The sequence below is a fragment of the Erithacus rubecula genome (genome assembly GCF_903797595.1).
Source record: "Erithacus rubecula genome assembly, chromosome: 12".
Lineage (NCBI taxonomy): Eukaryota > Metazoa > Chordata > Aves > Passeriformes > Muscicapidae > Erithacus > Erithacus rubecula.
The window spans coordinates 12,375,197-12,396,072 of record NC_136664.1 but is presented as its reverse complement, the minus strand read 5'-3'; the positions used below and the strand labels follow the sequence as shown (position 1 = coordinate 12,396,072).

At 45.2% G+C, this 20,876-nt stretch overlaps 1 protein-coding gene across 3 annotated transcripts in view; it reads right to left on the bottom strand.

Annotated features, from left to right (window-relative positions):
- The window catches only part of ZNF423 (zinc finger protein 423), a 228,128-nt gene extending 208,148 nt beyond the window's left edge, over positions 1-19,980 (bottom strand). Inside the window, exons 1-2 of one of the 3 annotated variants that reach the window (XM_079316105.1) lie at positions 19,842-19,980; positions 19,002-19,255 (exon numbers count right to left, since the gene is read on the bottom strand). In XM_079316105.1, the coding sequence (XP_079172231.1) occupies positions 19,002-19,041 (40 nt within the window). In that variant the 5' untranslated portion in view covers positions 19,042-19,255; positions 19,842-19,980. Of the gene's footprint in view, positions 1-757; positions 776-19,001; positions 19,256-19,841 lie in introns of those variants that run through there. The other 2 variants (XM_079316106.1, XM_079316107.1) reach the window with 2 other exon arrangements.
- Between the last annotated feature and the right edge of the window lie 896 nt (positions 19,981-20,876).

Below are 20,876 nucleotides of genomic sequence, written 5' to 3'. Positions count from 1 at the left end.
AGGCTCAGACCAACAAAAATCAATCTGGCACACAAAAAAGGACAAAGGGGCAGGTAGGGGCAGAATAGAGGGGAGGCCCAGGTTGACAAGCTTGTCCCAAAAGGAGGGCAGTCTTTCCTAGGAGTTGGAGTGCCCAGGCAAAGGTCAATGGAGGAGGCAGAATGTATGTCAGCTGGGGCATAAAGTATTGCTAAAGCAGAAAAAAATAAAAAGCGTAAGTAAAAGAGGAGTTGGCTGGACAAAAATCTAATCCTACTACTATTAGGGATTACAGGACCTCTGGGTCAGCAGCAACTTGAGATCAGCACTACTGCAACTACCTGTGCCATGCTGAGAGCTGAAACCACAGTAAACAGCAGGCGCCACTTCATCGTTCCTGGCCTCTACCCCACCGAACCCAGAGCAAGATGCACAGAAGCACCGAGACACTTGGCGACACAACAGAGGGACATCAGCCATCCCCAGGGACCTTTTGCCTACCCTCTAAAAATATTTTGTGTCTTAGAAAGTCAGCGCAGCTCAGCAATCCCCATAAACAGAAGAGTCCCCATTTGGAAGAGGCAGATCTTTTGTCTGTGAAGCAAGAGCCCAAAAGGAGGAGCGAGGGTGGCAGGCGAGCGAGCAGGGCTGCAGAGCAGCCCCAGCAGCGCCAGCGGACATCTCGGCAGCGCTCCTGCCGCAGCAGCGCCGAGGTGCCGACCCAGGGAGGGGGAGGCAGCGCGCCGGGACCCGAGGGGGTTTGCTGCAGTATTCAGACCTCGGGCTGGCGTGCTCCAGGGAGCGGCAGCTCGGCTATGTGGAGCAATTTAGGTGGAGCTGGCAGACGTATTGCACAGGGACTGAGACTGCAGTGCACCACCAAGGCTGGAAAGGGTCGTGCTGGTCCAGCTCTTCTCTTCGCAACCTCGCTCGAGCCCCGAGCGACACGCGGCGCGGGCGCAGGGGGCCGCAGCAGTGCCCCCGCCCGCTCAGGGGTCTGGCTGCTGCAGGGACCCCTCCATCGACACCTCTGGCAGATGGCCGCCCCCGGCCCCAGCCCATCCCTCACAAAAATTACAGAAACTTAAACAAGGCAGGGAAAGGGGGGCGGGGGGAAGAAGGAAAACAAATCAGGATCATTTCAGAGCGGTACAAATAGGAGGCTCCGCTGGCTGCAGGAGTAACCAGCTGATGCAATTATGCTGGCGGCCGGCAGCAGACCATCTGCCCGGCTCCCGGGTTGCTGTTGTTGCAGTCTCAGCGGGGCTCGCTCCCAGAAGAGCGGGGCCCCGCGGCCCGGAGGAGCCATCTGCCCGGCCCCGGGCTGTTGGTGCCGCCCGCCGCGGGCCCGGCCCGGGAGCCAGCGCTGCGCGGGCACGGACACGCTCCCGGGGGCCGGGGCTGCCCGGGGCTCCTGGCCGGAATCACTGGGCAGCTGCGCTGCGTTTTCTGCGCGGGATTTGCTTGCTCTCCCATGCCACCGCACAAACCGGTTGTGGGTTTGGAGCATCTTTGTACCTGCTTGTGTTTAGCGTTTACGCGGTGTGCGTGGGGGTGGACTGGGACATGCCCTGTCCTTCAGGGAGCTGTGGGGACACTGAAGAACCAGTGATAGCCACCCCATCCCACAGAGCTGCTCCAGGGTTGGGCCCCAACCCTGTACCTCATGACTTATGCCACAGTGATGACTGCCTTCATTTACATTTTGTCATTTCTATGTCAATAAAACGCAAGTAGAAAATGACACCAGAAGGAAAGGGATGAGCTCTCTCAAGGAAACTTGACAAGAATGCTGTTCTGAGGACTACCACTCCCATTGCAGGTAGCTACTTTTGCTAAGCCACAGCAGGTATTTGGATCTTTCTGGAGTTTTCCCAGTTACACCATGTCCACTCTGGGGGTATGGGAAGTGCTCTTCATCACCCAGGGGTTGCACTGGGTATCACCTGGAGCCAGGTTTCAGTAACAAGTCTGCTCTTACTGACAAGGCTTCTACAACTTGTCAGGTTCAGATGGAAAGAGACAAGAGAAATTGTAGAATTTTTTTGTCCTTTTTAACCATATCAAGTCCATATATACCTATTGCTGCCTCAGGCTCAGTCTCTGAGCATTCATCTGCAATGAACTGAACACAATCTACTGTCCAAGTGGGTTTCATTCTGAATTTGAGCTTTCAGACTAAAAATTTATACTTTCCCACTCCAAAATTAATTGCTATTCAGAAAGAAATTATGTAGAGAGGGATGCAAGGCTGTGCCAATCCATCTCACCACTTCCCCACCACTGACAAGTCCCCGGGCACTGAGCACAGCAAAACTTGCCCATGGCCAATTTCCTGGGCCATTATTTCAGGGCTGGCAGCTTCAGGAAGGATCCAAACTAAGGGACAAAATGTTTCCCCCATCCCTTGCTCCCCCCAACCAATGCCAGCCCCATCCCACCCCTGCACCTAGTGCTTCTCTCTCCAAAGTTAAAGCATAAGACCTGCAGAGACAAGGCTGATGAGCCCATTAAGAAGTACTAACACAATATGTGAGTGTGAGTTATCAGATCACACTTACACTTCAGCTTTAATTTAGACAATGCCTGGAACTGTTGTCAGTCACAGCTGAACTGTTTGTCTCAAAGTGAATAAAGGAAAGGGAGCTCTGAACATGGCCAAGACTGGCCCAGACTGTAATCACATCCCCTCTCCCACATGCTGCAGCCTCTCCCACACTGCATTTGCTTGTATGAGCTACTCACCATTTGCTGAAGCTCTCAGCAGGTTTAGAGGGCTTCCCTCCTTCACCCTGTTGTTGTTTGTAGAAGTTTGGGACCACAGCTACCATTGACCAGCACCCCCTCCTATTGCCTGGAGACAACAGCTCAGACTGGACCATCAGCATAGGGTACATAAAACCCCATTTCTGGTGGAAACCAGGCAGAAATGTTGCATGTGACCTCATTTTTCAGTGGCCATATGTGACATAACTAAGGGCCAAATTCAGCAACAAGCCTAAGTCGGGTCATGCTGTGTAATAAACAATATCCTCAGACTATCCCCCTCCTTCACATTTTCAAGGCATCTTTCCCTTTCCTCTGTTCCTTTTCCCAAGATGGAGCTGACTGTAAAGATGGGCTGGGAATGCTGGAAGCAGAGCAGCTGCACTGCAAGGAACCCAACAGGAGGCCAGGCAGGGGCCAGAGCACCCAACAACAATGGAACAAAGGTAGAAGTAGGAGTGGAGTAGAAAGCTTCACACAATACTTGAAGGAAGGTTATGGTTACTGCTACTCCATTTTATGACAAAGCAAACCTAGGTGTACCTGGGCAAAAATAACTCCAAATTTCATCTGCCATGATTACAGCCCCCACCATGGGATGGCACAGTATATATAACACAGAGGCAAAGAGAATTGCTCTCAAGTCTCAGGATGCAAATGGTTAATATTGCCCACTAAGAGCCATTCACATTATAATGAGTCTGGGAATAAAGGGGATTAAAGTAAGTTAAACTGAAATCCTGTCCTCCTGTAGTGATACAGGTTACAAGGAAAAAACATAGTTCTGATACGGAAGAAAAACTTGTAGTGCTTCCTCTCTGCAGGAGGGAAATTCTTCTCAGGCTTTGTTAGGACTGATCCTGCACTCCCTTCACTCACTAGTTTTGTCCTTGGGCCCACACTAGAAGAGGGAACATCACAAGGAGCCCAGCAAAGGGCATCATCACCTGCTCCTGCTTATCCCTTAGTGCCCAGGCTGGGAGAGGGGCCCCAGCACCCACAAACCACAGAGGCCGGTGCCAGGGTGGTGATTCACTTTGTTGCACAGTGTAATAAAAAGCTATTTTAAGATTTTTATATGCCTTCAAATAATGTTCTCATTTCTGTAGCTACCCAGCATAAACTAAATAAAAGGTCTAATCTCTAAAACACAGTACTTTTTTTCCAAAAGCATGGAAATGGAGAGGGAAGAATGTACAAACCAAAACAAGTGGGTATACTTCTTGTGGGATCTGCACTACGGAAGAAATGCAGAGAAAGTCTCTCTCTCCCTAGAGGGTCTTTTTTCAAGAGGGAGAATAATAATAATGTAGTAATAATAAGCACTTATATAGCGCTTTACATTTTCAAAGCACTGTGTAAACATCAACTAATGGGACACAGTAGAATAAGTAGTGTCTAAAATGAGTTTATGTACTGCATTATATTTTTCCACAAAGTGGCTGGGGCTGGTTTTAAAATTAAATTCCCCCACATATTGATACTAGTGTAAATGAATCTTCTTTAAAGAAGTGTAACAAAAACATTTTTTTCATTAGTTACCCTCCACAACCTTCATATTTCCAAATTTTGGCTCAAAGCAAATTGTTTAGACAGTTTCATAGGTGCAAAATGCATTTAGTCTCATAAGAAGAATTGGTGTGCTAACTACTTAAGGTGATATATATCAGTACACTTGTAGTACACACCAATGCTTTCCTAGAGAAAGTCACATAGAAGATTCAAAATGTTTCATAAAAGGAAGTTTTTAAGAGAGAAACTGAGAAATACAGAGAGCTGATACTATTGCTACCTTGTGGACAGAAGAACAAGGCAACCAACACCTTCTCAGTAAGAGACTGCACAGCAAGGAAAGAAGTCTCTGTACTGGAACTAGAAATCAAGCATCACTTTCCATTTGATACAAGAGAGTTAACAAGAAAAACATCATCTATAATAGGGAAAATGAAATAATCACAAAGCAAATCCAAATATTATGACCTGAACTATAACATTGGTGTTATATTTCACTTTCACCTATCCAGCATCTCTCAGTGTTTAATAAATTCACTCTACCCTCCAAAGCACAAATGTTATATCCTCTTTGCATACAACTGAGATAAAAAACATTTACATAAAAAAAAAAAATTACACATGCTCATTCTTTTAAGAGCCATAGCAGAGGAGGCAGAAGAGAAGGCAGGAAGGGAAAAATCTGACTTTATGTCTCTTCTAGTAGCCTGGAGTATCTTACTATTTTGCAAACTTTTCTTTATTATCAATAATTTGCTTTCTAGCAAACCCAGGTGCTTCTGTCATAAACCAGAGCCCAGCGTACTACAGCATGTGAGCACAGAATGAAAAGGCTGCACAGAACTGAAGCAACTGAGGAATGGTTTGGTTTTTTTTCTTATATTCTCAAGCTAGGAATCAAATGCCAGTCAAAAATGCCATGCTGAATATATCTACCTTTAGGCATGCGCTTAACTGTAAGTATATGAGTAATCCCAGCGGTTTCAGTTTTGGGGATTTTAATAGTTGTATGGTTTTCATAACTACAGGAAAAACCCTTTCCAACAAACTGCCAGTGTGACTCCCTGTTGTACTACACCACAATTACTGGAACATATTTGGTATTTCTCAAGAGGTTCAGATAATGAAGAATCCTCCAAATTTTCTATTAGCCCAAACTTAGGAATTCAGCATCAGGGAGTTAACAGCAGAACAGACAGTGTACATTAGGTATTGCAAAAGAAAGAGAAAGAGAGGCAGAAATATTTATAAAATATAAACATTTTTAAAGTAAGGTTGTTTGAGAACCCAGACTGCAGCCCAACCAATGCTATTGCACAAACATGACCTTATTCTTCTGTATTCCTTTATAAGGGACAACATTTCTTCATCTTTTCACACCATAAAGTTTTCTGAAATCTGAACAAGATTAATATTAAATAGGAAAACACACAATAAACCAGTCTCTTTTATTCTTTGATGTGCTATTGCTTTAACACTGAATCACAGGCTTCTACTAAAAACCCACATCATTAGTTACACTTACAAGGAAATGTTTTTTAAAAGCAAGGAAAGGTACAATGTTGTGGTTGCTTTGGGATTTTTGTTTGTTGGTTTTTCTTCTTGGCAAACAACCAATTCTTTTACTTCATGTGACTAAAAATAAGCAAATGGGGTAGAAAGGGGGAGGGAGCTAGGGGGAGGGGGACCCTTCCTAACAGGGAAAGCCATCAAAATTTGCTGTATCAGAATTATTCTAGTAAGAACACAAATAAGCACAAGACACTTCTGCAACTCGAGAGGCCAGGCTGGCCACCAGCTTCATGGGCCCAAAAAGACTGGGTGCTTTGGGCAGCAGAGGCTTTGTCCTCCACAAAGCCACTGTGGCATTATAAGCCCAGGAATGATGTTCATGGGACACAGTACTATTTCAGTCAATCAAATTTGCCCCTAAGAAAACAGGCTAAAGTAGCCAAAAAAGCTGGCATTTACCATAGTATCTCCTGTCACCCCAACACAGGAAACAGACCAGCCTGTGACAAAGAACTCTCTGGCATTTAAGTGCCAGGATTAACACAAGCACCCACTTGGTGGTGCAGGCCCCATGGTGACACAGCCTGTGGTGCAAGCTAAAAGCAGAATAACAAATCTCCCTTTCCCTTGAGATACATAACCTAATTTCTTAGTGGTATTATTTCTACTATGTTAGAATAGAGAAGAAAATTGTTCTCCAGCAATGCTGCCTCATGCAAGGCTGCTGCCAGCAACTTCCACCAGCACAGGAGCAGTGAAAGGTGCCAGCCAAATTGTGCTCCGGGTGCTTCTCCCTTCCTCACAGAGAGAACTCTCTCCCTCTCTGCTTTGCATTCCTTTCAGAGCACAGCAGCCTGCTTGGCTGGGAGTCTCCAGCCAGAGAGGGATGAGGAGCAGCATCCAGCCACTGCAGGGGCACAGGACCAAGCACTCCACAGCTCACACCTCTGCTGGGACATACAATTGTGCCAGGAATGGCAGAGAGCACTTGTGCAACTTGAGTCTATTCTTCATAACTTTCAGTGAACTTCTCCATGCTGTACTTGTGGCTTTGCACCCTGTGCTTCACTACAGATTTGAAAACTTGATTCATCTGCCATTTGGGACACGTTTTCAGGGGGTTCACAACCTGCCTATCACACCACTGCAGACACAGATGAACACCCACTTCCCACACAAGGGGCCACAGCCCAGCCTCCCCAGCTGAGGTTCTTTCCACGAAGGTTTGACCTAAAGCAATGGAACTCAGATACTGATAAAGAGGCTTGCCCTGCCCTAACTTGTGCTTGGCCAGCAGACAGCTACAGGGTTATTTTTCTGGTGGACTGGTGGGTAAAATCAGCTCTAAAGGAAACTAAGAAGGCAGCAGGGCAAGGATCCAAAAAAGGAGAAATAACCTAATCAGATCTGCCCTCACCTGGAGCAGCAGTGGGTACAGCCATGGGACTTGGTCAGGCAGCCAAGAGGCAAAAAGCAGTTTCACAGCCCAAGTGTAAGGTAATGTCAGCCTCCAACAAATCAGGATTCATCCCCATGCTACCTTCCAGAACAATGTGTTTAACATATGCAAATTTGCAAACTGCATTTAATCCAGGGGCTGGTGAGTGTGTTTTTCCAACATGGCAACATCAAATCAAGAAAATCTTCAGAAGAACTTGTTGGGATGTGCCAATAAAAGAAAATCAAGTCAAGCCAGCAGACAGTAAGAAAGAAAGAGAAGCAGATAAACTCCCCCTATTAAAGGGGCCAGCTGCCTTCAGCATCCCATAAAGAGCAGAATTATTGCGTCCCCTGTCTGCCAGGGCCTCAGCAGCTCCCACCATGGGCTAAGCAGTGGCTGAGGCTGGACTCTGGGCTCACTACCCAGTGGGCAAGCTCGTCCTGCCCCATCCTTCCCTGCCTGCTTCCTTCCCTGAAGGTACCTCCAGGGTTGCGATCATGTTCTCCCTAACTGCAAGGAGCAAAACCAGCAAAGATTCAAAGGAGGAAGCAAAGGGGCTTCAACCTGGGGAGGAAATCCTACCTGTAAGTATTCCCTGAAAGCAAAACAATCTCAAGCTTCCCAAGCTCCACTATGGGAAGGGAAACAAAACTGTGAGCGGGACTTGATGGATATTTTCTTAGGCTACAGATATGTAGCCATCATCATGGCAGCCTCCCTGCCTGTCCCATAGTGGGGCTATTTTCCCTTGAAACCAACATCATCTGTGCATAAATTAAAAATCAAGTTCTTGGTGGCTACCTCAAGAAATGTTTTTATTAGGTGGTTTGAGGTTTGCTGGGAGACAAGAATTTACAGCTGGCATGTGCACCACCCCCAGTGCTTGGACAAACAGGCAGGGTGGAAGAAACCATGTGCAGCCAGGCAAGACCCTATTCTTACAAATAAGATCTGCAAAAACAGTACTGCATTTTCTAAAGTTCATTTAAAAGGAGTTTTCCAAGGGCACTCAAAGGGACAGCATAAAGAAACAATTTTGCTTCCTTTTACCTTGACACTGTGGGACAGAAAGGTTTCAGCGGGCCCTGCTCTGGAGGCATCCAGAACCTCCAAAGCCACTGAAGACAGCAATTTCTCTCCCTTGCCTTTTTGTTTGCTCAAGTTTTGCACCACATTGGTTTTGCTCACACCAATCAGACAGCAGCAGGTTTTAAGCCACTAGTCTGATGTCTTCAGCTGTGCCACTGACTGCTACGACAGACAGAACATTTCTTGGATGGCCGTGTGCAGGGATACAAAAATCTCATTTACAACTTGGCATCTCAAGAAAGACAGGGTGGTACAGCAGCAGGTGACAAATTAAAAGCTCATTTTTCTACGCACTTTCTTTGGAGCCACATTTTGAATACAGACTCACTGGTAAGGAAGAAAATCATAGCTCATATAGCTCTTTATGAAAATATGCATTTTGTCTTTGGGAGAATTCCTGGTGCATGTCAGAGCAGCCATTTGTGAGCGATCTGCCTGTGTAACACCAACAGCCCCACCATCAAAGCAGCATCTTTCTGCCAATGGCGGGGGTTTGTCCCCCCAGGCCCCTGAGCAGCAGCTCCTGCTGCAGCCAGGGACACCCGGCTGTGCAGCCTGGCAGCTCTGCAGGCAGGGCCAGCAGCTCCCCCTCCACAGCACCCTCGGGGCACTGCAAACCAGGCACACCATGCCTCTGCCAAGCATCTCTGGGGAGGGAGGGGCTTTTTCAGACCCTCACCTTCAACTTGAGGCTTATTACCGAATTTGCTTATATTGAGAAAAATGAAAAAAGAAGCTCTGTTAAATGTTTATTTGAGACCAAAAATAGTAATCAAAATAAATCAAATAGGAGTTCTGAAACAAATCTCCCTTATCTGTTATCAAGCAGGAAAGAGATTAGTAAAGAAAACACCCTTGAAATTATAGGAATCAGGTCAGTGGACAAAACTCAGTTCATGATCCAAATGCAAGCAGTCAGTTTCATTATAAAATGGCTCATAATGCATTGTACCATCCTCTTCAAGTATGCTCAGAGTCAGACCAAAGTACTTCCTTATCTTTTTAAAAGGAAAAAAAAAAAAGAAAATAAATCTTTGAGGCAACAGCTTTGGTACCCAGAGTTGCCTATTACATCTTCCACAAAGTATCTCTGCCAAAAACACACCATCTTTTTCTATTTAGGTCTAGTATAAACATAAATAAGGTGCAATAACACAGCCCTCCTTCTCTGCTTCCCCATCCCAGTATTTTCAACACTCTGCCACATCCCACATGCCCTCTGGGGGAACAGGCTGGTCAGTAAAAGCAAAGAAATTATGAAGGGCAAGGCATGCCATTTTCCTAGAAATAAAGGAGGCCGTGAGCAAATTACCTGACCTAAATGCATCCACAGAATTCAGCAATAAATAATACACAAGCTTGGCATTACTATGTAATCCAGTATCTCTTTACTCATGTGAGTAATCTAATGAAGCAACAGAAAGCTGAGTAATAGCTTGAATAAGTAAATTAAAACAAAGTCTCATTTACCTATCAAGCAAAAGAGCCAGAATGCTGCTGCTTTTTTCAGTACAGCAGCCAGACTTGTTCATCAGAAAAAACTTTCTTGCATTTTGCAACCATGTTAGCTGGCCTAACAGAAGATATTGCCTATTACTCTAAGCTTTCATTTACATATGAACCCACATTATATACTGTATGTATTTGTGTATAGTCACACAGTAAGTGTTGAAAGCCTATTTTTCCAGTTACCAACCTGATCTCCCCTTCCCTGTAAAACCCTGAACAATTGTGAGTCCTCACAGGCCAAGTTCAGATCTGTCATGATCCTAAGATAGTTAAAATGCCAAGAACTAATAACTGCAATCACACTTGTCCTCAAATATCTCCCTATTAAGCAGAAAATAACTATGTACCACAACAAATGCACTCCTCCAGGCAGGAAAAGCGCTGTCACTGTCTAGTAAGAGCAGAAAAGCTATTTTGTTTAGGTCATTTGTATGTCTTGGGTTTTTTTTTTTCTGCTTATGTATAGTCACACACTTTTCTATAGAGCTAGAGTAATTTTTCAGATCTGTTCCATCTCTTAGTCTTTAGATTTAAATTTACAAATAATATAGATATGGCTTTGGGTAAGTCAACCTCTGTGCCAGAGCTTTGTGCCTAATCATCAGGCACCCTCCACAGCCAAACAGCAACAACAAATTTCCTACCTTCCCTATTTTATTTCTCTCTCTGTTTAGCATTTCCACTTCCCAAATTATGAAATTCAGCCTTCTACCATGTTTTTGCTCTACCTTCTTTTAGTTTCCCATTTTTTCAGACAGGAAATTGAAAGAATGCAGGATCACAGTCACTTTCTCTCACATAAATCTGTACCTGCTTGCAGTGACAGGTGTTAAACACAACCCAGGTCTCGTGGGTTTCCCCAGTGCCTAGGAATTCCCACAGCCCTACTGCATCTTCTGCACCTTAAACCTTCCCAGTGCTCCCCTGGAAATCCTCCCAGCAGCAATCTCAGAGTCAGCAGAAGGCCAGGAGATGCTCTCCAGCATTAGATACTGAATGACTACTCTCATCAAATCTCTGCTGCTTTTCCTCTTACAATTGCAGTGCAAAAAGTAAGACTAAAATCCAATCCCTACCAAGGCCTGTAAGAAACCCTACCACAAACACAAGACAGAGCCTCCACCCTATAGCTGATAGAAGCCTACCCACTGTCTTCCAACACAAATCCCAATTAACAGAGCTAACTCAGAGAGCTTAGACTTGCACTTAAACATACAATCCAGCCCCAATTGCTGTCAAAGAGAAAAAAAAAAATCCATTGTAAAGACAGATGCCATCCAGCAAAGCACTTCACCACTACATTGCACCACTCCCTTTTTAAAGCACATGACAAGTCTGTCTTCATTAACATTATCCTCATTACCACTCAGCTGCCCACTATGTGAAGCAAGTTCCAGCAATCAGCAGGTGGATGCTTGGCTAACCTGCCTCGGTAGTAACCCAGAAAAATCTCATTTCAGCCAGGTGAGGATCATCAAGAAATGAACAGAGCCACAGATTTAAGTAGCAGTCCTGGTGAATGGTGCCTGGACCCTCACCCCAGTCTCTAAATTACCTGTAGGCAAATACTACGTAAAGCCAGTAACAGCTTTTGTGAGTCCAATCGATTGAGTGGTTAAACTTGTACAGTCAGCAGGCAACCAAGGGAGGCATATATTTTAATGGTAGATGTGGAAACTAAGGAATTTTGATTAGCCTTGGGACTGGAGGGGGTAAAAATACTGGTTTAGGATTTTCCCAGGATATGCATATTAAGAACTTGTCTTTTTGCCCTCTGTGTAATTTTTTTTAATATTTGGAAAGCAGAATTAGGCCACATTTGACCAAACCTCCAGAGCCTAGCACAAGCCAACAGAGACTAGAGTACAGCGACTTGTTAATTCTTGTACTTTTACTCATAACAGGATTTCACTAGTGAGCAAGATATTTTCTGCAGTGCTATCAGAGGCTTAAACAAACTGTTTCTCTACAAGCAGGGATCTTTCCTTCTGCTTCACTTTAAAACCTGAATGCATTGTTTACGTTCTCTAATATGAACTAGAAATAACTTCTGTGTAAAGAAACTCCAACTGTTACACTTCTGAAGCAGCTTTCATTATCAGTGCCAGACTCAAGGAGAACATGACTGCGGGTGATGCTACAAAGAGAGACGAGATCAACCCTACTAGAAATTGCCCATGAGAACACGCAGGTAGGGTGGGTTTAAATGAGATCACGACTGAGATTATTTCACCTCCAGCACACCCAAGTGAGCCCTTCAGGTCTCCTGAGTGGCCTCTATCCAGCAAAGGAAACACTTCTCTGCCACAAAGGCTGCCTTACATTTGTACTTGCCACGAAGCTGCAGTAGCAATAAGTCCTTTGCTGTTTGTTCAGCTCTTGAAAGTCCTGTAAAGCATTCACCATTCACCTGTCACACTGCACAAACCGAGCCCTTTGAAATGAAAATCTAAAAGTAAATGTGTTAGTCAACGGCTGCTGCTGCAACAAGAAGTGAGCCCCAACACCAGCTCGAGCCTTCAGGCAGGTAATTCACTTCAACATGAGACCAGCGAACAACAGTATGTTTTATTTAATTAGGATGAACAGAAGAGATAAACCTCACAGCAGGGTGGGTAATGACAACATTTCAAAAATAATTCATGCCCAGGTAACAAAAGGGCATATTTCAATTACATAAAAAAGCTAAAAAGTTGACTTAATACATTCAAGGGGGAAGAGGGAAAAAATTAATTGTACTGCATATGATTAACAAGTGGCATTTACAAGCTCTACAAATTGGTCTTTCTGTTGCCTAATCTGTGGCTAGAAAGGAAAAGGTTTTCTTTCTAAACAAATGCAAACAATATAATGAAGGTGCTTATGGATAGATTTAGATGGGTACTGCAGTGCTACCCAAAGTCGTTCTGTGGAAAGGTAATGCCATCCCACACTACCACATGGAGATGTGTGAGCCCCTTCCAAATGGCAGCACCCAGTTTCCAACATCATTGGGTTCCTTTGTTTACATTTTTGAAAACTTGCAAGAGGTTGAAGCCTGAGCCTTCTGTAGCTAGAAATGTCACAAGAGACCTTTTAGTCCCTGCACACCCTTCGACTCCCCAGAACAATGTGACTCCAACGAGCCACCAAAATTCACTGCTGCACATATACATACATCTGGGTGTTGTCAAGAAGATGTAGTGCTTAAACTCACATCACCTTATTTGTCTAAAACAAAAAGGAACTAGCTTCTCTCCATTTAGTAGTGGACATCAGGAAAGAAATTGCATGAGAATCTACTTCTGGGGTCTAAAAGTATGTGGAATAAATGCGCAGAGAGCTCGGAGCTGGTCCTCACTTGGCTCCAGCTCCCACTCACACTCTCTGAGTCCGTGTCCACCAACGCACACACCAAAGCCAGGCCCTCCCCTCCGCCACCATTTGTCAGTCAAGATTTAGCAGGAGTCTCTAATAGGTTTTATATTAGCAATATTTCATTTCTCCAGCACATTTACTAGGATACAAGGGAATATAATAGCCATGCGTTTTCAGAGGCATTTACAGAGAACACTGATGGAGTGATGAGGACCTGATAAAGGCATTTTATAAGACAGACCAATTATTGTGGGTAATTAATAATCTTTTGTGTAAGAGAATATTATTATATATATGACGCATAAGACCGGGAGATTATTTCTTTCTCCAAAAAACTGTGGTTTGTGTTTTTCAAATGTTGTAATCATCTAAAACTGATTTCACAAATTGGAATTGGGAAGCAAGATAAAAATTAACCAATTCAATAAAAATAACCAAGTAAACAATTACAAGTGCACTTATCAAACAGAAATAAATATTAATTCTACAGTATGAGAAAGTCTCATTCACAAAGTCAGCAGGTGAAGTAGGGTTTTTAAAATCATTACTTATAGTAATTGATCACTGAGTACCACCTCAAGCATTCAATTTAGTTAATTTAACCAAGCTTAAACCACTTACCCACGTTTAACCTAGAAGTTAATTTGGCACCAAACAATAGATAAAACCAAGCCAAAGCCACATCTATGATAAGACAATCTGTATTTACACAAGCTTAACGCATCTACAAAACATCATTTTTATATCCAATTCAGTGGATGGCATGAACATCTGCTTTCACTTCAAGACATTAATTTTCAATTATTGAAGAAAAACAAAATAAATCCTGACAAATTACTGGTAACTGTAGAATCTTTTGTTACTCTATTAGTTTATAATAGTAATTTAGAAATCCTACAATTAACGTCCTACAAGAGGTCTCTGATTATTTTTTTTGCATGTGTCATCCGAAGCAATTCAGCAGTGAATGATATTCTTTAACTTGCACTGATTGTACACAAATATTTTTGAATAAAAATATAGGAAAAATTATCAAAGAACTGTATAACGGTAGTTGTTCCTCTTCTTTTGGCTTTAGACACAGCATCTCTAAAAAAATACGAGATTTTTATTTTCTTCCCATTTACATTTAAGCGTTTTGTATTACCTCTCCCACTCTTTTCAATTTTTGGCCACGTTTATTCGTTATATTCCCTGAGACCAATGGGAACAGGCCGCAATTAAAAGGTGTTTGCACACAGGCAGGAGTTTCAATCAGTAAAACCAGTTAAATACCACCCAGATCCCGTCCAGGAGAGCATACCAGAGGGAGAGAAAGGCAGGAAAATGGGACTTGTGGAGTTCAGAGGAGAATGCTGCTAGGCTTGTAGCAAAATACACAGGCAAAAATTAAAAACTGCAGGCTAATCCCTGAAGGCAGTGCTCGGAATACTGCATGGATTCAAACACTCTCAGGGCACCAGCCCCACAATGAAACACCAACATCTCCAATTATTCCTAATCCCCCAAAAGCTACACTTGATAAAGAACAATCAAGAGCGTAATCTTATTTGATATGAGTTTTATCAATTTTAGCTGCTGCTTTCACTGTATCAATAAAATTCCACCGAAACTTGAATGAACTGTAAAATTAAAGGATAATCGCACAAGTCTCTTGTATTTGGCAATTATGATTATACTTGTCAAAATTTAATTTGTAGAATGTACTGTTCCAGTACCTTCAGGTTCTTCTTTATCAACTGGGAAAAAGGAAAATTATATCTTTAAGACAAGTATGAAAGACATTGTTACTTCCACAGTCAACTCTGTAACTGAGCTCCGACATTGTATAATTGACTTTGCAAGCAGAACAACAGCAATATAACAAAGAAAATGTCAGTGTTTTCACAGCGCTAATCTATAGCACTAGGAGGGCCTCCTGCTGTCAGCCAGAGCTGACAATACAATAGCTTTCAAAGGGATATTACCATCATGCTTTTATTCTTGACATCAATCAAGACAAAGAGAATCCTTTTCACAAGACATTCAAAATCAAACCTTTGTATGAGCAGATAGGTAAAACAGCATTCCTTTAAAGAAGATCATTCATAGCAATCAACTAATTGGAACTCAGCAAATGGTTGAAGTATTTTTATTTACTTTGCAGATAACGAAGTAATGAGCAACCCCCCTTTTCTCTTCTTGACTGACACAAATGAGGCAGGTAGGGTGTGAATCAAAAGTTTCTATCAGCATTTTTTGCCAACAGAAGGCAAAAAAATATGACAGCAATTCTGCAACTTCAAGTAGTATAACAAATCTAGAGTTAATTAGTGCATTCTTTTGCAAAACAGTTTGATTATCAACTAGCATGTTTATGCACAAAATACCCCCGCAAGCTGACAGCAATTTGCAGAACTGTCAAATTCAGCAGCCAAAGTGCATCTGATGCTCAAAACCTTGTGCCAATGTGAGCCCAGTCCCACAAATGGCAGTCCAGTAATGCCTCAATTACCATTACATGGGACTGGAAATCCCCGGGTTGCTGTTACCCGCATCTCAGCACTGCCCCTCCCAGAACCACCTCCAAGCACGAGAATCTGCAGTTTGACCAAGGGGAAGAAGGAAGACCTGCCCCCTTCAGCGCCCTGAGGGGGCTGGGTGCCCCTCACTCCCTACAGCAGCCAGCACCAAAGGAACTTTTAAGGACACCGGTGTTAATATCAGTGCCCTCAGCTGCAATGGGGGACAAGACAGAGTGCTTTGACGGTGACAGCTGTTATGTTCTGGGGTTCAGGTCCACGTGGTTTTAACAACACTGAGTAAGGTATAACTCTTCCTTACAGAGAACTGAAAAACCTCTCAGCAGTTGAGGTTACTGGCAACAGGGCAAGAGCCTGTGCTGAGAAAAATTACTTTCATGGGCTTCATCTGTGATATGAAGTAAAATTTCAGAAAGTATTTTACTCCATCACTACTACCACCACACTCTCCCCTAAGCGTTTATTTTGTTAACCAGCAAAGACTTAATACTCACACTTTTATTCCATTCTCACTGATGTGAAACCACCTTCCTTTAAGCCAACATTGTCCCTAACCACCAGCTATAAGATTAGTATCTTCAAGTTTGCACAAACTAATGGTCCAAATGAATTTGTGAATTGTATTGCAAATCATAAACCTCATGTCAGGGGGAAGCCCAGGGCTGCTGCTGGAGTTACAACTGCAGGAATTACTCTAAGTTTCTGCCAGGCTGAACCTGAGACCTGACAATACAGCACAGGGGCCACCTGACCTGCAGCTGTGCTGGCATCCACTTTGGGTTTGCTATCACATCATTTTCAATAACACACATCTAAGATTTGTCAACCTTCGATACTTCTGTCAAAGTCAATCACTTCTTTAAAGTCAGATTTGCTCCCACCTAAAGTGCAGGCAACTTCCTTTTTGCATGCAGAATAATCCCTTTCATCACAGTCACAGACCGATCCTATTTTAGTGCATAATCTTTCTGAATGAAAAAGGATACACAAATCTCATAGTGGTTAGTAAATAGCAAAGTTGCTACATAAAATGAAATAAAAGATGGAAAAAAGAAAAATTTAAAATTATTTAAAGTCCTAAATACCACACATATATCCACGTAATTTATGCTTGTTTTCTTCTCAGTTGAATTGGGAAACCTATGACCTCAGAATGCCTTTATTTATTACATCTCAATTATTTCCATGGAAACGTGTACTGTGGCAATCTACTGGGTTGCCAGCTCCCTAGACCACAAAATGTATACAACGGACTTTTTACAAGCAGAAGATATGGGTGAATAGAAAGAAATTAAGAATTTCTTTATCCTACATGCACATATGAGCTGCCTCCTATTATCCAGAATTTCACCTAGATTCAGCTCATTCTTAGGCTCCCCATTAGGCAGCTCAAGCTAAGACCTGTAATTTACATCCAGTTTATGCTGAAGCTTGAAACAACATTTTTTGTGCCTAGAGACCTCAGAAATATTTAGAATCTTTAAAACTGGGCTTCATCCAGTTCACTGTTGCAAAGACCTTCTAGATATTTCTGCATTACAGGGATAATGTTGCTCAGCTATGACTTGCCAGTAAGCAACCTGCTTTAATTCATAAAAGTCATCATGTGAACAGTGATTAGTCCTATATCAGAATTAGAGTCAAAATTTCATTATAACGTATCAAGCAATTTCAAGAAATATTGATGCCTAAAAGTAATGAGAAAGAAAACAAAAGAGCAATAAATGGTAAATATCTAACATTGTATGTCACAATATGTCAAGGTTTACTAAATGAGCTTCTAGAGCAAACACTGTTTGCACTGGCATAGAACTATTTCCTGAATGTTAAATGTGACACTTTAGCACAGGAAAATATTTTAAACTCCAGAGGCCTGGCCACTAAATGTGATTCCCTTATCCGAGAGAAGTCATGACCCAAGGCCTGCTCCACTGTTCTCAAACTGTGATTCTTTCAGTTTCAAACAATGTATTTCAGAGCATCCCCTAGAAATAGCTCTATCTCTGCCCTTTCTTCTGCCCAGAGACTGTAACCAATTACTGAAGTAGCTCTTTTAGCAGATTGTCCGGGATTGCAGAGAGTCACAATGCCATGTTACAAACCTGCCCCACAGCACAGTGCTAAAAGGTGCTCTTAGTTTGGGGAAAAATGATTGTTACAAAAATGTTGTTACAAAGATGAAGGACCGACTTTACAAAAACTTGATAAACATTTGAAGCACATACAACTTACATTTCAATCATCTATTAAAGAATGGATATTTTGCAAAAGATATAAAAAGGGCCTGGATGGGGTTTCAATTTGTTCTTTAGCTAATCGATTAACTGCATGTTAATTTTGTCCACTCACGAGTTATTTAATTACAAAAGCTTTGGACTTTTTGTTTCATCTTCTGGGCATCCAAAGTTCTGATCCTTTTGTGCTTCTACAACAAAGCCTCCGGTCCACTGAGTTTGCGACTTCTGCTTTGTGCAGAGGACAATAAAACCTTCCCCAACATCAGCTAACCTCCTCGTGGCTGGAAGCGAAAGGCTTCGGGAATCACGCCTTCTCTCTCGCACCAATTCACTTAAAAGTCAAAAAGCTGGCAAGGCGTGCAGTACGGCGCAGGGTTGGTCCCGGCCCTCCCTTTACGTTTCTCCAGCAGCTGTTTTCTTATGGAGGTAAACAGGAGATTTTAAACACCACTCCGCTGGGCATGGAGAAGGATGCACGTAGTTTAATGTGTAACCTTTATTCATAAAGCCCTTACTAAATTTGGCCATTGTTTCTTCAAGCCTAAGCAAATTCTCAACCCCTATCTATCAAATCGGGTTTAATTCTCCCCTTCTTTCACCACCCTTACGCGCATTGGACAGAAGGAGCAAACAGACGGCGCTACTATTCCCAATCATAAAGGAACATTAATTTCGGGCTAACCGGCTAAAACACGAGTGAGCTCATTTCTCCCTTCCCCTGCCCGCAGATGCGCCACCGCACCCGAGCATCACCGCGAAACTTTCCTCCCTCCCCGCCTCAACGATGCCACCGGCTTCTTTCATCAATTATCGCGACACGTGTCGCCGGCGAGTCTCGGCCGGCACCGCGGTACCCACGCAGCCCCGGAACGGACGGCGGGCGGGCGGATGCCCCGCGCGGGGAGACGCCGTCGGTTCCGGGGGGGTCTCCGCCACCAGCAGCCCGTACCGGGGGGGGGATTCGCAATCCCCGCCAAGCCGGGCCCCAGCCCTGATTGGCCGCGTCGAGGCGGCGGAGGCGGCGGCGGCTGTCCGGGGCCGGGCGGCGGCGGCGGGGGCCGGCGGAGGATGCCTTACCTTTCACCGAGCGGGGCTTGGCTTGCTTCCTCCTGGACATGTCCGGGCGCCGTGGCTCGTCCTCCTCCTCCTCGTCTTCCTCCTGTCCCTTCCTTCTCTTCCTCTCTCTGCCTTCTCTCTCGACCCCCCGCCCCCCGCACCTCCAAACTTTGTGAGGCGAAGCGGCAGCAGCGGGATCGATTATTTGATTTTCTCACTTCTTTCGCCTGTTGCAATGCGGCAAGTTCAACTTCTCTTTCCACCCCCTCGGGCACCTTCCCCCGGGGAAAAAAAAAAATTAAAAAATAAAAAAAAAAAAAAGAAAGAAAAAACAAAAATGGGAAAAAAAAAAAAAAGAAAAATCGCGGGAGCAACAGTTGCAATTTTTTTTTCCTTCTTTTTTTTTTTTTTCTTTTTTTTGTTGGTTTGGGGTTTTGGGGCTTTTTTTTGTTCCTTCCTTCCCTCCCCCCGCTTGGATGTGCAAATTCTACCGACGCAAAGCGAGTCTGGCCCGCGCCCCCACCCGCCTTTTTGTTCTCTTTAAAGTTTGCAGGCGCCCTGCGGCTCAGTCCGGCTCGCACTTTCAAAAAAATAATTTTTTTTCAAAAAAGAAAAAAAATAAAAAAGAAGCAAGCAGCAGAGCCCTGTGCGGGGTCCCTGGCTGTGGGGTGGGGGAGGGCGCGCGGCGAAACTCTGTGCCTAAACCCACGAGGAGCTCCGGCCCCGGCAATCCGGGGCGCTCCGGGGGTGCGACCTTGTTGCGATTTTCCTAAATCCTCCCTCGGCCGCGCTCGGCCCCCTCCCTCCCTCTCTGCCCGCTCGCGCCCGGCTGCCTCTCCCTTCCTCGCCCCCGCCGCTGACCGGGGAGGGCGACGAGTCCTTTTTTATGCTGGCGGCGGGGGCCGAGGGGCGGCCGCCCCGTGTCCCCGGCGCGGCGCGGCCGGCCGTGCGCGGCGCGGAGCTGGAGCTGGGCGGGCGGGCGGGTGGGCTCCCCGCGGCCGGCCGCGCTCGCCGCCGCCTTCCCCTGCACGCACGCACTTCGCGGAACAAGGTAAGTGCTTCTTTGCATCGATGCCGGGGCCGCTAGCTGCCTCCATGGGTTATTCGCTGGAAGGTGGCACCGCTCCTGCCTTCATTGCTGCCGCTGCTGCCGCTGCTGCCCTGGGTTTTTATTTTCTTTAGCTCTCGCCAGCCTCCCTCTCTTTTCTTTGTCCTGGCTCCTTTTCCTCCTCCTGATCTTGCTGCTGGGGCTGCAGTGCAGACACACATAATAAAGCCAGGCTTGGCTGGAAATGTAGCTGAGTCCCAGCAGGAGGATGTGAGGAGTGGAGTCCCGGCGGGGGAGCGCTCTGATCCCGTAGGGAGCCCCGCGCAGCCTGCGCCGATCAGACGGAGAGAGAGCCAACAGCACCGAGCCATGGACGGCCCGGGAAATACAGCGGCCGCCCGCAAAACGCGGACCGCCGCCGCGGACCGGACTCGCGGCCGCGCGGAGCCGCCGCCCCCCCTGCCCCCCCCGCCCCGCCGGCTCCGGCCCGGCCCGAACAGCGCCGGGCCCGCGGCCGGGCCCGCAGAGCGCAGCGCCCGCGCACACGGGCCGGGCCGGGCCGGGCTTGGTCTGCACCGGGGCGGGGGCACTGACATCCCCCCCCGAGCGCGCAGGGCTCAGCGGCCGCGGGAAAAGTCGCGGGCTGTTTTTAACACGCACACACACACCCCTCCGCTGCCTGTTTGTGCAGAGCAGGGAGGGAGAGTTACTTTACTCTGCCTCTCCCAAGGTGCTAAATTTAGCAGGACCTAGAGTCGCCCACACCTCTCCGTTGGGAAGGCAGCTTCTAGAAAAATCTGAACGTGGCATCTCACGGAGCACTTGGTGCCAAGTTATGAATGAAATTA